We start from the raw sequence: 19,855 nt of genomic DNA on the forward strand, positions 1-19,855 counted from the left end.
GAAGAATCCATAACTCTTTTTAGGGGAAGTTCTGTCTTTTCCACACTGAAAATCAGTTATTGTTAATAACACTTTGTATTTCTATGACACACTTTATTGAGGGAACGGAAAACATTTAGAAATATTAATAAATTAAATTTCTCAATACCTCTGAGGTAGGTATGAGTTACCCCTGTTTTACAGATAGGGAAACAAGGGTACAGAAAAGCTAAGGCCAAATTTTCAAAACTTTGGTGCCTGAAGTTAAGCACCTATATGCATATTTAGGCACCCAAATATGCAGCCTGATTGTGAAGCTGGGCACTCCCTATTCTGAGCTGCAACAGGCGGCTCAGCACCTCTGAAAATCAAGACACTATGTTTCAAAATTTTGATTAGTAGATTTTAAGGCCAGAAGGTACCATTAGATTATCGTCTGACCTTCTGGATAACGCAGGCCAAAGAGTTTCACCAAGGTACCCCTGTATTGAGCCCAATAACTTCTGTTTGGCTAGAGCATCTTTTCCATAAAGGCATCCAATCTTGATGTGAAGATAGCAAGAGATGGAGAATCCACCACCTCCCGGGGGAGTTTCTTCCAAGGGTTAATGACCTTCACTGAGTGACGTATCCTTGCAAGGGAATAGAGGATTCAGGAAGAGAACCCAGGAAGTCCTGACTCCTAGTCTCATGCTCTATTCAATGGAAGCACTCCTTCCATTTTGTTTTGCTAAGGAAAATGGGAAACACGCCAGAGAGACAAGGTGGACGAGGTGATATCTTTTACTGGACCAACTTCTGTTGGTGAAAGACAAGGTCTGACCTGAAGAGCTCTGTGTAAGCTCGAAAGAGTGTCTCTTCCACCAACGGAAGTTGGTTAAATAAAATATATTATCTCCCTCACTTTGTCTCTCTAATATTCTGGGACCAACATGGCTCCAATAACACTCCAAACAACTTAAAAAATCCAAGCACTTTATATCCCTTAGGTAAGGTGAGAAGGATGAAGTGTGAACATGTTGAAAAAGAGAAAAAAGTCTTTTAGAGCAAAGAGGGCAGTATTTTGGTTGATAATGGTTAAAACGGATTTCTGCAAGCTAAAGTTATCATGGGGAAGAGAGACGTTTATCTCCACTAAGTGGCAGCATAACCCCAGTTTTACATGCATGCTAATAGCAAATGGATGGAAAGTTCAGAGGGATCTTGTCCCAAACTGGGGATGCAGAGCCTGGATCTCATGGGATTTTCTTTCAATCTCTCGAGACAAAGACCAATCTCGCTCCACGTCTTTTATGGCTGAATAAGTATCTTTGCTTTTCAAGGTGTCTGTCAGACATTCAGTCATCAGGAACTCTCCACAAAAGGACTAAAATTCAGGCACATGAAGAATGCTGCTGGAAAACATGAGTATCTGAAGTGTACTGTGAACTGCCCCTTAGCCATGCCTGTAGGACTATGACCAGTTCCCACCTGTCATTCACTCCAGCAGCCCCATGGTGTCTGCTGCAAATTTCAGCTAATTTTAGTGATACAATTGTTATTTCTCAGCTGATTTGATGCTCTGCAGAGCAGGCAGCTTCCTTGATGAGTTATCTCCCATCCAAATTCCCTTTCTGATTGCCTCTCTCTGGAGGTCATGGACAAGGGCAAACTCTTCAGTGACTCTCTGATTAGAGATGGTGGAGAGAGAGAAATAGCAGGGGACACACTGAATCTTCTGGAGTTGCCCATCCAGACAGAAACCCTTTGTGCATTAAGCCACCAGGATCTGAAGCTGTATTTAATACAAAGTATTTCACACTCCAAACCTGGCAGCAAATGAATTCTAGGGAAGCGTGATGGGGCACAAGGGAGGACAGACAGTCGAGTCCTGCCAGGTCAGAAGGGGATACACACTGTTAATGTGATGATCTCAGCTCAGGAGGGAATCTGAGGGGTGGAGCATGGAGCTATCTGACTGCTGTTAGCAGGCCTGGGAAAACAGACGGATTCAGCCTGGTCCCCTGAGGCTGTGCAGTGCACAGATTAGTACTCCAGAGAGCTGAATTGAAGGAATTAGGGGAGGGTCAGAGCGGTCTGCTGTGGAAATGAGCGGAAAGTTTCTGAATTATGGTCATGCTGGTGGAGTTGCCCTCCTTAATGAAGGAGAGGTCATCTGCCTCCAGCCAGAGAGCATCACTGTACACAATAACGCTGCAGGCCCACAGCGCGCTCTGCTCCTCAGCAGGGGCTCCAGCAGTACACAGGGGGACTGGGCTCCATCACAGGTGCTCAAGGCATGTGCAGAACCCCATGGAGCCTGCAGTCTGGAGCAGGGACAGGAGCATACTCAGCAGCCTGTATCCCTGTGGGAACTCAAGTAGCATGCAGAGCCCTGCATGATCCCAAGCAGAAGGCAGGCTCGCTGCAGGGACCAGGGCAGCATGTGCAGCCTAGTCGAGTCCCAAGCATGAGCCTGAAGGGTGCATACAGCAGAGAACCAGCTGCTGCTGCATGGCCAGTCCTAACAAAGAAGGAATTTTCCAAGTGGCCAGGTCCTCAGGCCTCCAGGATTCAACACAGCAGCAGGAACTTGGAGAGTGAATTCAGTGCCCCATATAAAAGAATCAGGACACACATGTGTTGAAAGAATATGGAGAGGAAGGAGAAATATTAACCTTTGCTAAACATACTTCTGGACAAATTCATTCCTGGTCTAAGCTCCTGGGCTTCAGGCTGCATAGACAGAAATGTGGCGCTCTGCACTCTAGGCAGCACTTTACAAAATGTCCCACTCTCGGGTGCCTGGCATGGCCTCAGTTTTGCAGATGAAGAAACTGAGACTCAGAGTTGACGTGGTTTACCCAAGGCCACTCAGCAAATCAGAGCTGGGAAAAGAACAGCGGACTCCCAATCTCCTGCTCTAGCTATGCCCTTTCCTTCAGCGATGCTTCTCTGCAACTGAGGGGGGAAGAGAGGCAGATGGCACAGAGCAGGAAACACAGGAGGTGGGTAAACATCCCCTCACCTGAGTAATGCTCCAAGGTCAGTAAGGGTTGAAGCCTTCTGAGGATTTATTTTCTGATTATGTGTAGAGTTGCGTTTGTGTGTTACTGTTGAGCTGTACACTTCCCTGCCACTGTACGCTTGTGCCACTATCCCCCTGCCCTTTCCTGTGTCCTCAACACAGCTGCTGTGCCATTATACCACTCATTCACACCACACACGCGTGCGCATACACAGGCCTTTCACTTGTGCCCACTCCCCCCCCCCCCATCAGACCCATTCCTCAGTCTCATGCAGGAGGCCTTTCCCCTGGGCGTCTGTGTCCCCTGCTGTCTGAGAAATGCAGGAGGAAGTCTCACCGCTCGATAGGTTTTCTTCTGGCCAGCATGTTTGGGTGCTTTGCCTGGCTCTGCTGAGCTCTCCACATGCATCGAGTAGATGATGTCAAAGAAATCTTCCACCACAGCAACGCGTTTCAGAGAGATGCCCTCAGGCTCCGACAGTCCATCTGCCCCCTACAACAGCACAGGCAAGTTGAGTTAGTATCAGTGATGGGTGACAGGGGTGATGAGATGGGCCTCGGGCTAATGTGGTTAGAGGGGGGACAGGCACAATGTTCCAACCCTGAGCTGCCTTGAGCACACAGGATGAGGGGGGATAAATTAAATAGTGCTCCAGGGAGGTTCCTACCAGAGCCAGGGCAGTGGCTGCGGCTGCTGCTATTGTGCTACTAAAGCTGCCAGTGAAAATGGACCAAGAATAAAAACAAGGGAAGAGTCCGGAGTGGAATTTTAACCAATTTAAATTTTCATAATTTAGAGCAATCTCACTAGGCTGGGAATAGGCAGAAGAAAGTCTTTGGCCTTGCACACTGTACCCACCCTTCTGGGGCTGGGGGATACTAAACAGATGCAACCCCCACAGACTCAGACCAATTAGCAGGGCTAGCTTTTACTGTGATGCCAGGATGAGGTCCCTGAAGAACAAAACTGAATCACCTTCCTACCCTGCACTGACCTTTCCAAGCTCACTCGCGCACACACAGCAGCTGAGCACTAGCAGCACCATCACTGCTCTTTGTGTGTTAGGATGTGCTGAAGAACATGAGGCTGTAATCCTGACACATGGCAGTGACGAGAGACTGGTAGGGGTGGAAAACATGGTGAGCACTGTACCTCTTATCTGACTGGCAAGAATGGTGTCAACTCACACTGGCAAGGTTTGCCAAGAAAAGAAGCGGCATCCTTCAGTACCCAGCAGCTGCTAATATCACTCCATCAAACAGAACCAGGCGTATTGATGGGAGATGGTAGGGATATCTAGTCTAGTGTAAAAGTAAGAGTAGTTATTCTAGGAGTCAGAATCCTGGAGAGAACATTCAGCCTGCTTCTTAAGAAAACAGAATTATTGCATATGTATGTGTATATATACACATGCACTTAGGTATTATTATGGGCCTGTTTTCCAAAAGGTTAAGCATGGATTTGTAAGCCCAATTTGCAAATGTAAAGATTGTGAATGCACATGCAAGTTGGGCACTTGTGTATGTAAATGACCCACAACTCATCTTTTGGATACCCATTTTGCATGTGCAGTCACAGTAATTACACATGCAAATTATGCATACAGTTGCACATCTATTTTTTTTTATTGAGTCTTGTGTACACATTTACTATATTCAAAAAATGAACCCTATTCTTAAGCAACCACTCAAGGGACTGTCAAAAATCACTTGTTCAATGGAGATGGCCTTCTAATAAAGGTTATATTCAATACAGATTTGTAGATTCCAGGGCCTGAATGGACCACAGTGATCATCTAGTCATGGGGCACTCAATAGGCGGACCGCGGACTAAATACAGACCACCAGGCACTTTTGAACGGACCCTGAAATCTTTTAATTTACTTATTATTATAATTATTTCTTGAATTATTATTTCCTCTGGAGTCTGGAACTGGACTATAGCTAGACCAAGAAATTTGGACCTTTACAAAAAAATAGATTACCCCTGATCTAGTCTGACCTCCTGTAAAACACAGGCCATAACACTTCCTCAAAATAATTCCTAGAGCAGATCTTTTAGAAAAACATCCAACCTTGATCTAAAAATTGGCAGAGATTGGGAATCCTTTCAACTCTTAGTAAATTATCTCAATGGTTAATTACTCTGTTAAAAATGTATACCTTATTTTCAGTCTGAATTTGTCTAGCTTCAGCTCCCAACTGTTGGATCATGTTATAATTCTCTCTGTTAGATTGAAGAGCCCATTATTAAATATTTGCTCCCAGGTAGGTACTCAAAGGCTGTAATAAGTTACCCCTTAACCTTCTCTTTGTTAAACTAAATAGACTGAGCTCCTTGACTCTATCACTATAAAGGCAGGATTTCTAATCCTTTGATCATTTTTGTGGCTCTTTTCTGAACCCTCTCCCATTGATCAACATTCTTCTTGCGTTATGGACACCAAAACTGCACACAAGATTCCAGCAGTGGTCATACCAGTGCCAAATACAGAGGTAAAATATCTCTACTCCTACTAGAGTCCCCTGTTTATGCCTCCAAAGCTCACATTAGCCGTTTTGGCCACAGTGATGCCCAGGGAGCTCATGTTCAGCTGATTATTCAAGACGACCACCAAATCTTTTTCAGAGTCACTGAGACACACATATTATATCAACACTATTACCTTTATAAACCAAACTTGTAATCTCATCAAAAAATATCAAGTTAGTTTGACAGGATCTATTTTCCATAAACCCAAGTTGACTGGCATTAATAAAAAATAAAAGGAGGGTAATATAATTAATTGAGTCCTAGATCAGCCTCTCCATTATCTTGCCCAGGATTGATGGCAGGCTAACAAGCCTATAATTCCCCAGGTCATCCTGTTTATCCTTTGTAAATACTGGCACAATATCATCTTTCTTATAGTCTTCTGAAACTTCCCCAGTGTTCCAAGACTTATTGAAAATCAACATTAACGGTCCAGTGAGCACCTCAGCCAGCTCTTTTAAAACTCTTGGATTCAAGTTGTGGACCTGCTGATTTTAAAATGTCTTAAACTTCAGTAGCTGCTCTTTAACATCCTCCTCAGATACTAGTGGGATGGAAAGGATGTTGTTATATGCTATGATGACATCATTTGTTTTCTCCTCAGATACAGAACAGAAATATGTATTGAACACTTCTGCCTTTTCTATATTATTATTGATATTTCTACCCTTTCCATCTAGTAATGGACCAATACCATTTCGTTCCTGATATAGTTCAAAACTGAGGATGCTTGCAGACCAGCAATCCTCAGTGCAGGGTCAAAATGGGGATAATTACAGCAACGGGACAAAGGAAAACTGCACCATGTGAAAAGCACAGACATGACAGATAAAGCCCTCTCCTTCGCTGAAAGCAATCCATTTGAAGGGGTTTGTAATGAACTCCACAAGCAAAACAGCCACACCCAGGGCCAGCCCTAAACAACTATTCAAACCCTCATCCTTGCGCCGCCAGGGGCTCCATATTCATTCCAGGATCCAGTTCAAAACTGCCATCCTTCCTTTTAAAATGCTCCATGGACTAGCAGAACTCAGAGCCTGGGCATCTAGTTATACCTATCCACTCACCCAGCACCAGCCTCCTACCATCCCTTCCCACTGTGGGTATGGGAGTCACCTGCTCTGCAGCTCTTGACCTCTGGAATGGCCTCCCTGCAAGCTCTCGGCCTCAGTCTCTCTGCTCTGCTTCCAGGCTTCTCTCCCTTTCCTATGCCCCTCTGTGTTTATTTAACCCTGTGAAGCATGGTGGGATGCAGTTTGTACTGAAGACACCGGATACAAAAGGAAGTTAGCTGGATTGGGTTTATCCCTTTAGGATTTAAAGAGGTTTAGAACCAACTCATATTCTGACTACCACTCAAGAAAGAGATCTTGGAGTAATTGTGGATAGTTCTCTGAAAACATCCACTCAATGTGCAGCGGCAGTCAAAAAAGCGAACAGAATGTTGGGAATCATTAAGAAAGGGAAAGATAATAAGACAGAAAATATCATGTTGCCTCTATATAAATCCATGGTACAACCACACCTTGAATACTGTGTGCAGATATTGTTGCCCCATCTCAGAAAAGATGTATTGGAATTGGAAAAGGTTCATAGAAGGGCAATAGAAATGATTAGGGGTATGGAAGGGTTTCCATATGAGGAGAGATTAATAAGACTGGGACTTTTCAGCTTAGAAAAGAGACGACTAAGAGGCGATATGATAGAGGTCTATAAAATCATGACTGTGTGGAGAAAGTAAATAAGGAAGTGTTATTTACTCCTTCTCATAACACATGAACTAGGGGCCACCAAATGAAATTAATAGGCAGCAGGTTTAAAACAAACAAAAGGAAGTTTTTTGTCACACAACACACAGTCAACCTGTGGAACTCCCTGCCGGAGGATGTTGTGAAGGCCAAGATTATAACAGGGTTCAAAAAAGAACTAGATAAATTTATGGAGGATAGGTTCATCAATGGCTATGAGCCAGGATAGGCAGGGATGGTGTCCCTAGCCTCTGTTTGCCAGAAGCTGGGAAGGGGCGACGGGATGGATCACTTGATGATTCCCTGTTCTGTTCATTCCCTTTGGGACACCTGGCACTGGCCACTGTTGGAAGACCGGATACTGGGCTAGATGGACCTTTGGTCTGACCCAGTACGGCCATTCTTATGTTTTTACCAGGTTCGAGGGGAAGTGTGCCCTACAAACACCTCAATAAACCACCCCTTACTGGGCCTGCAGCCACCTCCTCTCTTCCCTCCACCCCCAAGAATTGCTCACCACAAGTGTTCAAAACCATAAGCCAGGCCCCAATAAATTCATGAGACTGACTTAAAAATCATGAGGGATTTTTTCCAAAAATAATTAAATTGGAGTCGGGAGGGGAAGGAGGGTTCGTATTTCCCTTCTGGTTGGTTGGTTCGTTTTTGAGCTTTTAGAGGAAAGTCACTCACCCTCCAAGTGCATGTGTACATTACAGGGACAGATTCAGCCTGCAAGGCACATTCAAAAATGCAGGCCTTGCTGCTAGCTGCTTGGAAGGAGCAGGAACTCCACTTGCCAACTCCTAACTCCTGGGGTAGGGAACTGCCATTCCCTTCTCCATCCCCACTGTCATCGCTATCCTCTCTCTCTCTCTCTCTGCACCATCCACTCTCCTCTTCCACTTACATTCTTCCTCCCTCTGCCCACAAAGTCTCCTGGTTCCAGCCCACTTCTACATTCACCTGCTCCCAATTTTCCCCTCCATCACCTTTACAGCCTCCTACCTCTCACACTTTCACTCTGCCCCCCCATTCCACAGACCTCAAGATCCTCCTGTTCCTCCCTGATCTCCAGTCTTCTCATCCTCCCTCCTATTCCCCACATTCCTCTGTTCCCCTTAGTCTCCTCCTACCCCCATATTCCCCTGCAAGCCCTCAGTCTCCTCACGCTTGCTCAGCACCCTGCCCCTTCAGTCTTCCTCCTCCACCTCCCGTCTGCCTCATGCAGACATCTTTGGCCTCCTCCTGCATCCCACCACCCGTCTTATAGTCCCACAGTCTCTCCTATGCTCCTGAGTCTCCCTGGTCCTCTGCATCCCTCTGCACCTCTTCAGCCTCTTTCCTACTCCCTATATTCTTCTGTCTCCTCACAGTTTCCACTCCAGCCCCCTAACTAAAGCTCAGCAGCCATCTTACCCCTAAAGGCAGTCTGGCTTCAGTGTCATTGAACACAAGGGAAGGTAGGGGCCGTGAGGGCAGTTTGGCTTCAGCCCCCTTGATAGGGTTGCCAATTTTGGTTGGACATATTCCTGGAGGTTTTTTCACATGACATAATCCTTAATTCCTGGAGACTCCAGGCCAATCCTGGAGGGTTGGCAACCCTACCCCTTGAAAGTAACAGGAAGTGGCAGCCATTTTGAATAAGGGGAAATTCATAAGTTTTGTCAGGAATGCTGCGATCGTGTGAAACTTTAGAAAACACCAAATATTGCAAAACTCAAAATAAAATCATGAAAGTAGGCAACACTTACCTTCCCTCACACACAGTCTGTGACCTTGCATCCTTGTCCTCTTTCCCATTTATGGGGCCCATAACCATATAACCAGGTCTACTTCCCTCTTTTGTGGGGCCCCATTCCCTTGCTACCCCCTCATGGGGGGGCCTGTGCTCTCTTCTAACTCACTCTCCACACAAGGCCAACTGCCTTTGCACCCATATCTTCTCTCCCCCCTCTTAGTGCCCAGGGCCCATCTTCCCCCTCATGGGACCTGTGTGCTCTTTCTCCCTGTCCTCCTCGCAGCGCCCATGCCTTTGCCCCCAAGCCTTCCCCCTCTTGCCCCTCCTGAGGCCCATGTCCTCTCGCCCGCGCTCTCCCACTCCTGGGACCAGTGCTTAGGGTTGCCGCCGCTGAGGTACAAAAAAACAGGACAGCCGGGATGATCCTGAGCCACAAAACTGGCCAGCTGGCAGCGCGCACTGAGCACCCTTAATGATTTCCTGGGACAGCTACCTCATAAAAAGAACAATCTTTGGAAAACCTGGACAGGTGGCAACCCTTTTGGTGCCCCCTCCTCTCTTCTAGACCTATATCCCTTTCCCCCTCACAGGGCCATGCCCGTCTCCTCAGCCATCTCACGAGGCCCACGCCTCCTCTCCCTCTCTCTCCACTCACTGGGCCCATGTCTGTTCCCTTCTCCCCCCGGGGCCCGTGTACTCTTTCTCCCTGTCCTCTTCATGGAGCCTGTGCCTTTGCACCCAAGCCATCTCCTCCCTTTCTTGGGCCCCGGGCCCTTTCTCCTTCTCTCCCCCTTATGGAGCCAGTGCCCTCTCTCCTGTCGTACAGGACCTGTGCTCCTCTCCTTCTCCCTGCTCTCATGAGGCCTGTGCCCTCTCTACCTCTCAGGTGGCCATGCCTCTCTCCTCTCTCCACTCATGAGCCCCACGCCTCCTCTCCCTTGTCCCCTCACGGGACCCATGTCCTCGCCCCTATGGGCAGGGATTTTCCCTGTGCACCATGCAAACTGCAGCCAACTCTGCAGTCTGCCTGGTGCAGCACAGTTCCCAGGCTGGGGGAGGGGAGAATCACTGCCCACACTGGCTAGGGACATGGTGCTAGAACCCTGCTGCCAAGGACCTGCGCCCCGGGTGGTGCTGGCAACCTGGCTTCGGGATCTACATAATAGCAGCAGAGCATCTGAGTCAGGCTCCATCCCACCCCGGCCCTTGTTCCTCTCTAATAACCACACCATGCTCCCCGCCCTCCCTCTGCAGGCAGCCAGAGTGGCCTGCTGCCAGGGCTTGGTGCCTGAACCGCCCAGCTCAGGCTGGGCGCCTTCCCTCGCGAGTGTTAATGACTGTTGACAGAATACAGAGGCTGCCTCGGTGACATCTGCTCAGTTGGCTGCATGCAGCAGAGTATGACCCGGACTCCTCTCAGCACTAAGGTTGCACAGAAAGGAAAGGACCCTCCCTTCACCCCCCAGCCCTGGCCTCCCACCCATCGGCCTCCCCAGGCCTGAGTTTAAAAGCCCTGTTGGAACCACCAGCGCCTCTTCGTCAGGCAGGTAATGAGGGTAACCATGGTAACCCAGCAGAGGAAGTGTATTCTGCAGGAGACGTTAATCCGCGCTCCCTCGAGCTGGGACAGCCTGACTTTTCATTCTCACACAGTAATTAGATACCAGCTGTCAGTGCAGGGGGAAAGGCTCAGCGACTAGGGGCTGGCAGCGAGGGGGCAGGGAGGAGGGTGTTAAAGACACAGGGGTCCTTTTCATGGGACAGGGAGGGATCCCCTTGCCCCTATGCATCCGCATGAGAATGAGTGGCTGCCGCAGCATTTGCCCTGCCTCGTGTCCAGCTCCTATTACACATTCAAAATCCCTCCCATCCCATGCACACCTGCCGCAACCATACATTTATCCCACCTGTCCTTTATTCCCTCCCTAGACACACACGCCATCATGCACAAGCCCGCTGCCACCCACTCACTCCTTATACGGGATGTGACTTCTCCTGTTTGTTGCCTGCCCCTCTATCATCTCTCCTTTACTGCAGCTCCAAACACCCCACTCCATCCTACAAAGGCCTGGTGCTGCCCTGCTCGCTGCCTGTCATATCTCTCACATGCCTCTCAATTCAGATCCAAATCCTCTACCCTACAGACATCTGTTGTCTCTCGCTGACCATTAAACCTCAGGTCTACTCCTCATTATGGTTCTAAATCTTCATCCTCTTGTCCAGCACTCTCTCCCACCTATGACAGTGTTTCTATCAATATAGCTCATTAAACCCACTCTTTTCATTCACCAGGCCACATCCTCACATGTGCCTATGTTCCCTTCTAATCCCCCATCATGACTTGGGTCATCACCGAAGGACTCTGCAACCACTGATGGTCCATCAGTGGTCCACTGTGTGATGACCACTGTAATCAGAGATATGTGTAGCATAAACTTTAGAGGAAGGAGCAGCATTGAAAAGTAAAGCATGTTGTTTTTCCTCAATGTGATGTGTCTAGTGCAGCCAGCTGCCATCTGATCTCCTCTATGCTGCCATGCCAGTGCCCTCTACCCTGACCCAGTGCAAGTTACCACCCTCTCCAGAAGTAACCAGACACTCCCTTCTCCAGGCTGAATGAATCCAGTCTCAGAGCATCTCTGAAAGAGACCAAATTGTGAGTGGTGGGCTTTGTGTTGTGGACCACTAACTGTCCATTGGCAAGTGCATCCAGCCCAACAGCACCCCTGACTCCAGTTAATCTGAGTTTCAAGCAAAGGACCTAGTCCTGCAAGGTACCACGTACTCTCAGCTCCCTTTAAAGTCAATGGGTTGAGGATACTTGGCATCTCTCTGGTGTAGGCACAAAAGGAGAACTGGGACCTGAAGCTGTGAACCCCACATAGGCCAGAAAGAAGAATCCCTGCCTGTTAGAATGGAGCAGGCAGCTCTTCCTAAGGACCTGGAAGTGAAGCTCTCCCCCAGCTCTACTTCTCCATGGAAAAGCAGCAAATTTTGGGGAGGGACAATGTTAGCCCTAATGTACAAGAGGCTTATCCGGGGGGGGGGCTTGGTACTTCCCTGTCTGCTCTGTTTGACTAAAGATAAATGCTCTCCTGGCCTTCAGACTAAGGGCTGATACCAGCTGAATTCAACTTCCTGTCAATAAAAAGCCACTTCCTGCCAATGAAATGCTGCCTGATAATGACAGAACTCTTATTTTCTGTCCATACAGCAGACCCTCTACCAACATTCATTAGTTTCCATCTCTCCTTGTCTCTGTGTCTTCCCCACACACTGCAAAAGAGCCTGTCTCTGTCCCTCTCACTCTAAGCACTCCCTTTGCCCCATATTGGGAGGGGGCCATCTCTGTCATTCTAACTGCTTGAGTTCCTGCTGTCTCATAGTGGGGTGGGGTACTGCCAAGTGCGGGGTGTCACAGGCCACTGACCTTCTGTCTTGTTGTTACATTTGTATAATTTTCCAATTAAGTGCTACCGAATTGACCTGAAATCCCTGAGTTGAGTCCTGATTCCATAGTGAGAAATGCTGTTTCCGTACTCCTTACCCTCCCCCATCCCACACGTGGAGGTGCTCTGTGTCTACCAGTCAACAGTCTGTCACTCCTTACTGCAAACTCCCAGGGGTTCTGTCTGGCCCATGTAAAGAGATTCTGTCAAACACATGTTTTGGAGTTATTACGCATGATGTTATACACTTCATCTCAGGAATTTTTGCTTCTCTCTTAGTTGGATTTTTTTTTTTATTCCCTACAACTTTTATTTTATTTTATTTTTCAATCACTGTCCTTTAGGGAAAAACTGCCTGTCAGCACCTGGAATTGGGAATTTATTGAGAAACATTTACAAGCCAAGCTACCACCCAGAGAAGGAGCTGCAATTTATAGTGAAGAATCCAGTCCTGTCAAATCTGGACAGCAGAATTCACTCAGCAGAGCCTGCCTAGTGTGCCCTCAGTGTTCTACACCTTGAATGCAAACTGCTCCAACTGACTTCAAACCCAGATCCCTCAAATCTGTTATTTGCATCCTGACACTAGGGAGGTATGTGACTAGCTGAAAAGTAGAGTGCACGGGTGAACAAGCCCAGCTTGACAATTATTAATTCTTCACACCCTTCTCTCATAATGAAAGGGATACCGTTTCAATATGAACTCTTGGAACTTTTGACAAAGAAACTGTTCCTGGTACTAGTGTATTTATGGGAAGTTGGTCCTTGATTGACTTCTATATTTAGACTTCTCTGGGGCTTTAGGAAGTTCACTCCTTTGGGAATTTAGGTGTAGGATAAAAGCAGCTTTTGCAGGGGATATGTTAAATCACAGCAGGCTCCCTCTACTGATGCTGCTATGACCGGTTCTAGCTCCCTAGAACTTCACTCTTCCTTCTAGTTTACAGCGCACTGGACACCGGTTGTGCTTTAGGAATACGGGCCAACATTAAGGTGAGAGAGAGGGAGAAAGAAGATCATGTGGTATCAGCCATACAGCAATAATCAGAGATCATCAAAAATGTGAAAAAATGTTCATGACATGTTCTTTTCCCCTGAAAATATTTTTTCTAAGAATATTTTCTGATCATCTCTAGAGCAGGTTGGAAAACAGAAAAAAATTGTTGCTAAAATTTTCATCGTATCCCCCCCACACACACACACACAGCCCTAATAAGCACTTGTATATCACTCTGTATTTTCAAACCACTATATAAACACTGAGCCCCGATCCCGCACTTACAGCTAGACCCCCGCCCCGACTTCAATGGGAACAGACTGGGTGTGTCAACCAACTACTCTTCACTACAGCCAGATAAGAAAGGCAAGTATTATTATACCCAGGGGGAAACTGAGGCAGAGAGAACAGGCAACTTTCCCAAAGCCACACAGTGATTCAGTGACAGAGCTGCAGGATGAGCAGTCAAGAGTTCCTAGGTCCCAGCCCTGTCCCTCAATGCACTACACCACATTGCTTCTCTAATTAGAGTTTTACACAGTACTTTTTTCCAAGGTAAATACTTATTTGTGAGGGAGAGGTGGCTACAGTTTTTGGAATACAAGGTTGCATAGATATATTCCTTCTATGGGAGCACAAAGGTGAAATCCCAGCTACTGGGAAAGATCCACTGTTTTTAATCTGTCACAGGGCAAGCAAGGCCTTTAAGGCAAATTCAGGCCTTAGCTCTGAGCTTGGCCTATTTTCCTCCCAGATCCTGAGTCTGAGCTGCAGTCTGTAGGCTGAAAGCAAGGATCCCTGAGAAGGGGGAAACAGGAAATTAAAGGCAAGTCCTTTTCTCCGAGCTGGAGAGAGAGATTTAGGGAACGTGGTGTAGGGAAAGCTTTACAGGGTTCAGGCCTGAGGTCTGTGCTAGGGTTCTTGGCTGAAAGGCAGCCGAGAAAGCAGATGAACAGGATAGGAAGTAGCCTGGGGGAGGGGTGAAGCAGAATACTGAGGCTAGAGTAGATAGCTGTGTGGCTCCACATGGCCCTGGGCCTGCAACCTGAGGCAGAGGGACTGGGCTGCCCTTTACCTCTGTTCTGCTACCTGGAGGTGGTGGGCAGAAACCGCTGCAGCAAAAGGCCTTGTTTGTTTGGATTCCTGTTTGCTCTCAGAGGGGGCGGATTTTTGGTACAGCTGGAAGGCTAAACTGCCCCTCCATGAGGAGACTGTGAATTGGTGGAGGGAAACTGAGGCTGCAGACACACCTAACGGCAGAGAGGTAAGTGTCACACTCACAAAATCAACATGTTTTTATATATTTGGGGCTAGAAACAACTGGGCATCTGGCTCTCCTGCACCAGAGCTGGTGTCCTCAGTTAGGAGAGGTGAGCGGAAGATCGTAGAGCGGACTATTTCAGAGGTAATCAAATGCCAGTCAGTTTGGGCTTTTGAATGACCTAGGCTGCTGCCAGAGGGATAGTTCTGTTGCATTCAGGGAGAAAGCTGATGCTAAAGAGCCCTGAATACACAAGAACTGCACATCAGTAATGGCACTGTGGTGTCAAAGTGAAACTACAGCAGAGGGGTAACACTGCTACCGCAGTTCAACAGTCCAGGGACAAGGACAAGCAAAACTCTATGTAAAATAAGTTACCAACAATGCTAAAGCTAATACAAACTGACCAAGGTCAAGAAACTGTGAACTAAGACTACACAACATCCTTAACTCAGCCCACAGTTCCCCAGTAATGCAACATACATGGACCATTATTGGAGTCTCCATGGGAATGGCAAGATGTACGCCTAGGGAAATGCAGACTTCATCAGCTTGCATTACCCAGACTGTGAAACCTTTAGCCAGCACCTACTAGCACAAGGCTTAAAGCTTCTCCTCAGCCTTGTTACCTACTTGCTGACCAAGCAACCCCCAGCTGCTTAGGCCTGAAATCACAGCTGCCCACTAAACTAATCTATGCTGGCCCCACACAGTCCCCTGATGGGGTGGTGGTGATGTCTGTGGGAGGTGTTAGACTTGGGCTGCCCTTGCTCCAGGGGCTGGGGGTGCAGCTCTCTCTCTGCTGACTCAGAAAACATGTATTGTTACACTAGGTTCATGTTTGGAAGGCTTCACAAACATAAGAGATGGACTTAAAAGTCATATTGTGTGTGAATGAAAGCTTAGATTCTGCAGAAGTTGATGGCACTTTCCAGGGATAGATTCCTAATCAATGTGGGCAAGTTTGTGTTTCAAGTTAAAGGAGGGTTATGTAATTAATGCAAATCAACACAGGCTTATGGAAAATAGATCCTATCAAACTAACTTGATATCTTTTTTGATGAGATTACAAGTTTGGTAGATAAAGGTAAATTGTGTCGACATAATAGACTTAGACTTCTTGAAGGCATTTGACTTGGTACTGCACAACATTTTGATTAAAAAAACTAGAATGATATAAAATTAACATGGCACACATCAAACAGATTAAAAACTCACTGACTGATAGGTCTCAAAATGCAATTGTAATGGGAAATCATCACTGAATAGGTGTGTGGCCAGTGGGGTCCTGTAGGGATTGTTTCTTGGCCCTAAGCTTAACAACATTTTTATCAATGACCTAGAAGAAAACATAAAATCCTCACTGATAAAGTTTGCAGATGACCCAAAAATTGGGGGAGTGATAAATAATGAAGAGGACAGGTCACTGATTCAGAGCAATCTTGACTGCTTGGCAAACTGGTCACAACCAAATAATATGCATTTTAATATGGTTAAATTTGAATATACATATCTGGGAATAAAGAACACAGGCCATACTTACAGGATGGGAGGACTCTACCCTGGGAAGCAGTTACTCTGAAAAAGATTTGGGGTTGTGATGGATACCCAGCTGAGCATGAGCTACCAGAGTGATGCTGTGGCCAAAAGAGCTAATGCAATCCTAGAATGCATAAACAAGGAAGAATCTCAAGTAGGAGTAGAGAGGTTATATCACCTCTGTATTTAGCACTGGTACAACCACTGCTGTATTTTTGGGTCCAGTTCTGGTGCCCACAATTCAAGAAGGATGTTGATAAACTGCAAAGGGTTCAGAGAAGAGCCCCAAGAATGAGTAAAGGATTAGAAAACCTGCCTTATAGTGATAAATTGAGCTTTTTGAGTCTATTTAGAGAAAGTTAAGGTGTGACTTATTAAAGACAATAAGTACCTACATGGGGAACAAATATTTAATAATGGGCTCTTCAGGCTAGCTGAGAAAGTTGTAACACGAACCAGTGGCTGGAAGCTGAAGCTAGACAAATTCATACTGGAAAGAAGGTGTCAATTTTTAACAGTGACAGTAATTAACCATTAGAACAGTTTACCAAGGTTTGTGGTGACTCTTCATAACTGGAAATTTTTAAATCAAGACTGGATGTTTTTCTAAAAGATCTGCCCTAGGAATTATTTTGGGGAAGTTGTATGGCCTGTATTATATAGGAGGTTAGGTCAGATAATCACCATGGTCCCTTCTGGCCTTGGAATCTTTGAATCTATACATGCTAGGCTAAGAAGGTGAGGAAAACAGAACTCTAGCATGCTACACAACGCTGACTGCTATAACCTGGTAATCCAGCTATAAAGACCCCTTCCCCCAGATCTGAAACACTCCAGTGCTGTGGGGCCATATTCATGCAACGACTAAGCCAGAATAGGGTAGGCACATGGGCTGTATGGCAGCCATAAAACGGGCTGTTCTTTAGCTTTTTGTGAGGTTTGTCTTTGAAACATGACTGTTATTGAGAGAAGGAGGTAGAGTATATGGGGAGAAGGCAATCCAAATGGGGAAGAGAAGACAGACAATTACAATAATCTGCCCTCCCCATGGAAAATAAATTGGCAGCTGACAGGTTATACTTTGTACAAACAGAAGCTTTGCAGGAGAAGTGAAGACTCCAGAGGGGCCAATTGGCAGGTTAATTAGGATGAAGCAAGGGATTAATGAAAATGTTTAAGAAACAGGGTTTGAGATGCAAAAGACTCTGAATACTTGCTAAAGAGGAATCACCTCTGGTTTGGGGGAGGAGATGGGAGGGTAAAATAGCAGAACAGGGAATGACCAATGCAGATGTCTCTGAGAACCAAGGAAGGGAGAGGGGATTCCTAAGGAAGGAGCAGGGAAGTTCAGGGAAAGACCTCATGATATCTTATTTTTCTAGAAATAAATGGGCTGTGTCCCTCCCCCAGTAAAACCAAAAAGGCATCAATAATGCAGAATAACCTCTCTCCAGGTAGCTGGCATACAGCCTCCCACGGCCAGCCAGTAGGCTATCTGTTTACCTTGAAGAGACAGGGCAGGAGGAAAGCAATTAAACTGGAGCTTTGATTAGGGCTTGCAGACAACTGCTTGTGTTAGAAAAGCCTGAGCCTCTGCAACTGTGCTGGCTGTGGCTGAGGCAGGCCTCCTCCATCCCCTGCTCAGCGCTTTCCTGGTACAGCAGAAGCATGACTGATGCTCTCTGTCCCACACAAGCTCAGCGAGCTCAGAGGTAGGAACCAGTTGCTAAGAGACAGGACTGTACTTTCCAGCCCACATTCAGACCTTTGTCACCAGCTCAAGGGCTTTTGCTGGATCAAAACACACTATGCAGGTGAGAAAATGCAGGCAGCTTTTCTCCACAGCTAGTCAGATCTCATGAAAAATCACATGGTTCCAGTTAGGGGAGCCACTCCACAGGCATCAAAACTGATGATGGGAATAGAGAATCTTTAAGCGTTTGTAAGGAAAGGGGTGGAGGTGGGAGGGTGCAGAAACACACACAGCCCTGCAGCAACGCTGGCTTCTTATTCCTAATGCTGCAAGATTCAAAACAGCAATGCTCTGCTGCCCGCTGAAATCCAGGATCAAAGGGATGATACCTGCAGCACCAGAACCTAGAGGTCTTTAGATATCTAGACAAGACAGGTGACTGGATGACTCTAGGTAGTGGGGATGGGGACTGGTATTAAGATACGGAGCCTTTTGTTTCTAGGTCATTCACTCAAATCCATCTCAGACTAGTAGAGTCACCAACAAGTTTTGGGGTTTGGTTTGCTGTTTACTGGCTCGGGAGATGTGGGCTTGATGTCCACACTGTGAAACAACCACTACATCTAGCAATCTCACCAGAGAGCCATGGACTGAATTGGCCACGGAGACTGAACTACCCTCTTCCACTCGGCAGTGGTCCCTCCAGATCAGGATTAAGGTCTGTAGGCAGCCAGTGTGGGGGAAACTAGCATAAAGGCTGTCCATGCTACTTCTAGTGTGTGAGCAGAGAACCTTGTCCTCCTGGATTGTCAAGCCAACACTGCACAATCATTGAAAGAAAATATTTATATTGCATCTATTCCTGAATCCTCCTTCTCTGAAGAGTCGTGCACCATGGTGGTAAAACTTAACCAACCTCTTTTCAACACTGAGTGACTGATGGATGTTCCCATACTACACAATAAAGAAAAATGCTACTCCATATCCCTAAAGCTAGTGACACTCCTCCCCACCCCCTGCACACATGCACATACATATGCACACACACACACTGCAGCTATTTTCTTTTTAAATAAATTGCTGTTTTGTTGGCAACCATGCTAAGAGTGGAAGTCAGCAGTGTTCCTATAAAGAAGCTGATTCTGGCCAATAGGCCCCCTCTGTACCACCCATTGCTACAATCAGCTAATTAGACTGACGGGACACTGAAACTCAGTGGTGGCTTTGGCCCATCCTCAATGCAGTTCTCCAGGGAAGGGCACAGCTAATATGAGAGCAGGGAAAGGTAATTGCTAATTTGTGCTAAAGACAAAGAGAAATAAATATACATTTTGCTGTCAAAGCAATGCAGACAAGTTTCTATGAAGCTAAAAAGTCAACACAGGTGGATAAACGGAACCTCCATTAATACCCCTCCATCCATCTTTGCGCCTTCTCAGACATTTGTTTGTCCACAAAGTAAATTTACACACTATTCATGTCTGCTCTAATTTAACAGCAAAAACAGTATCATTTCTTTTGGTTTACCTGAGAGACTCATGTTGATAATGGTTTGGGCAAACAGACCCTGAAAGGGCTCCCCGTGAAACAAGTTTTAGTGGCCTCCACTGGGCTTTGCTGCCATCCTGTACCAGTGACTGAATCACCTTCCTGCTTAAAATATGGGAAAGCTCCTTTGGGTCAGGAGTCTGGAAAGATTGCGTGGAGAGGGAGGCCTGAATTATGCTTATATATACAGGGTCTCTTCCTTCCTATTGCTTCAAGCATGCTCAGTCCCCTTTCTCCCTTCTCAAACACTGCCTGTAGCTTGCACAATTTAAACAATGGTGTTTCTGATTGGAGCTGGATTTTCTTTCTCTTCATTTTAACTTTTTTGTAACAGGCCTTTACAAAAGTTTTGTGCTTGGTTGC

At 46.5% G+C, this 19,855-nt stretch overlaps 1 protein-coding gene across 1 annotated transcript in view; it reads right to left on the bottom strand.

Annotated features, from left to right (window-relative positions):
- Positions 1 to 19,855, bottom strand: part of NOL4L (nucleolar protein 4 like) — a 96,773-nt gene that overhangs the window by 70,014 nt on the left and 6,904 nt on the right. Inside the window, exon 2 of the mRNA XM_039498362.1 lies at positions 3,324 to 3,479. Coding sequence (XP_039354296.1) covers positions 3,324 to 3,479 — 156 coding nt within the window. The remainder of the gene's footprint in view (positions 1 to 3,323; positions 3,480 to 19,855) is intronic.

The sequence above is a fragment of the Mauremys reevesii genome, linkage group 13, assembly GCF_016161935.1.
Source record: "Mauremys reevesii isolate NIE-2019 linkage group 13, ASM1616193v1, whole genome shotgun sequence".
NCBI lineage: Eukaryota > Metazoa > Chordata > Testudines > Geoemydidae > Mauremys > Mauremys reevesii.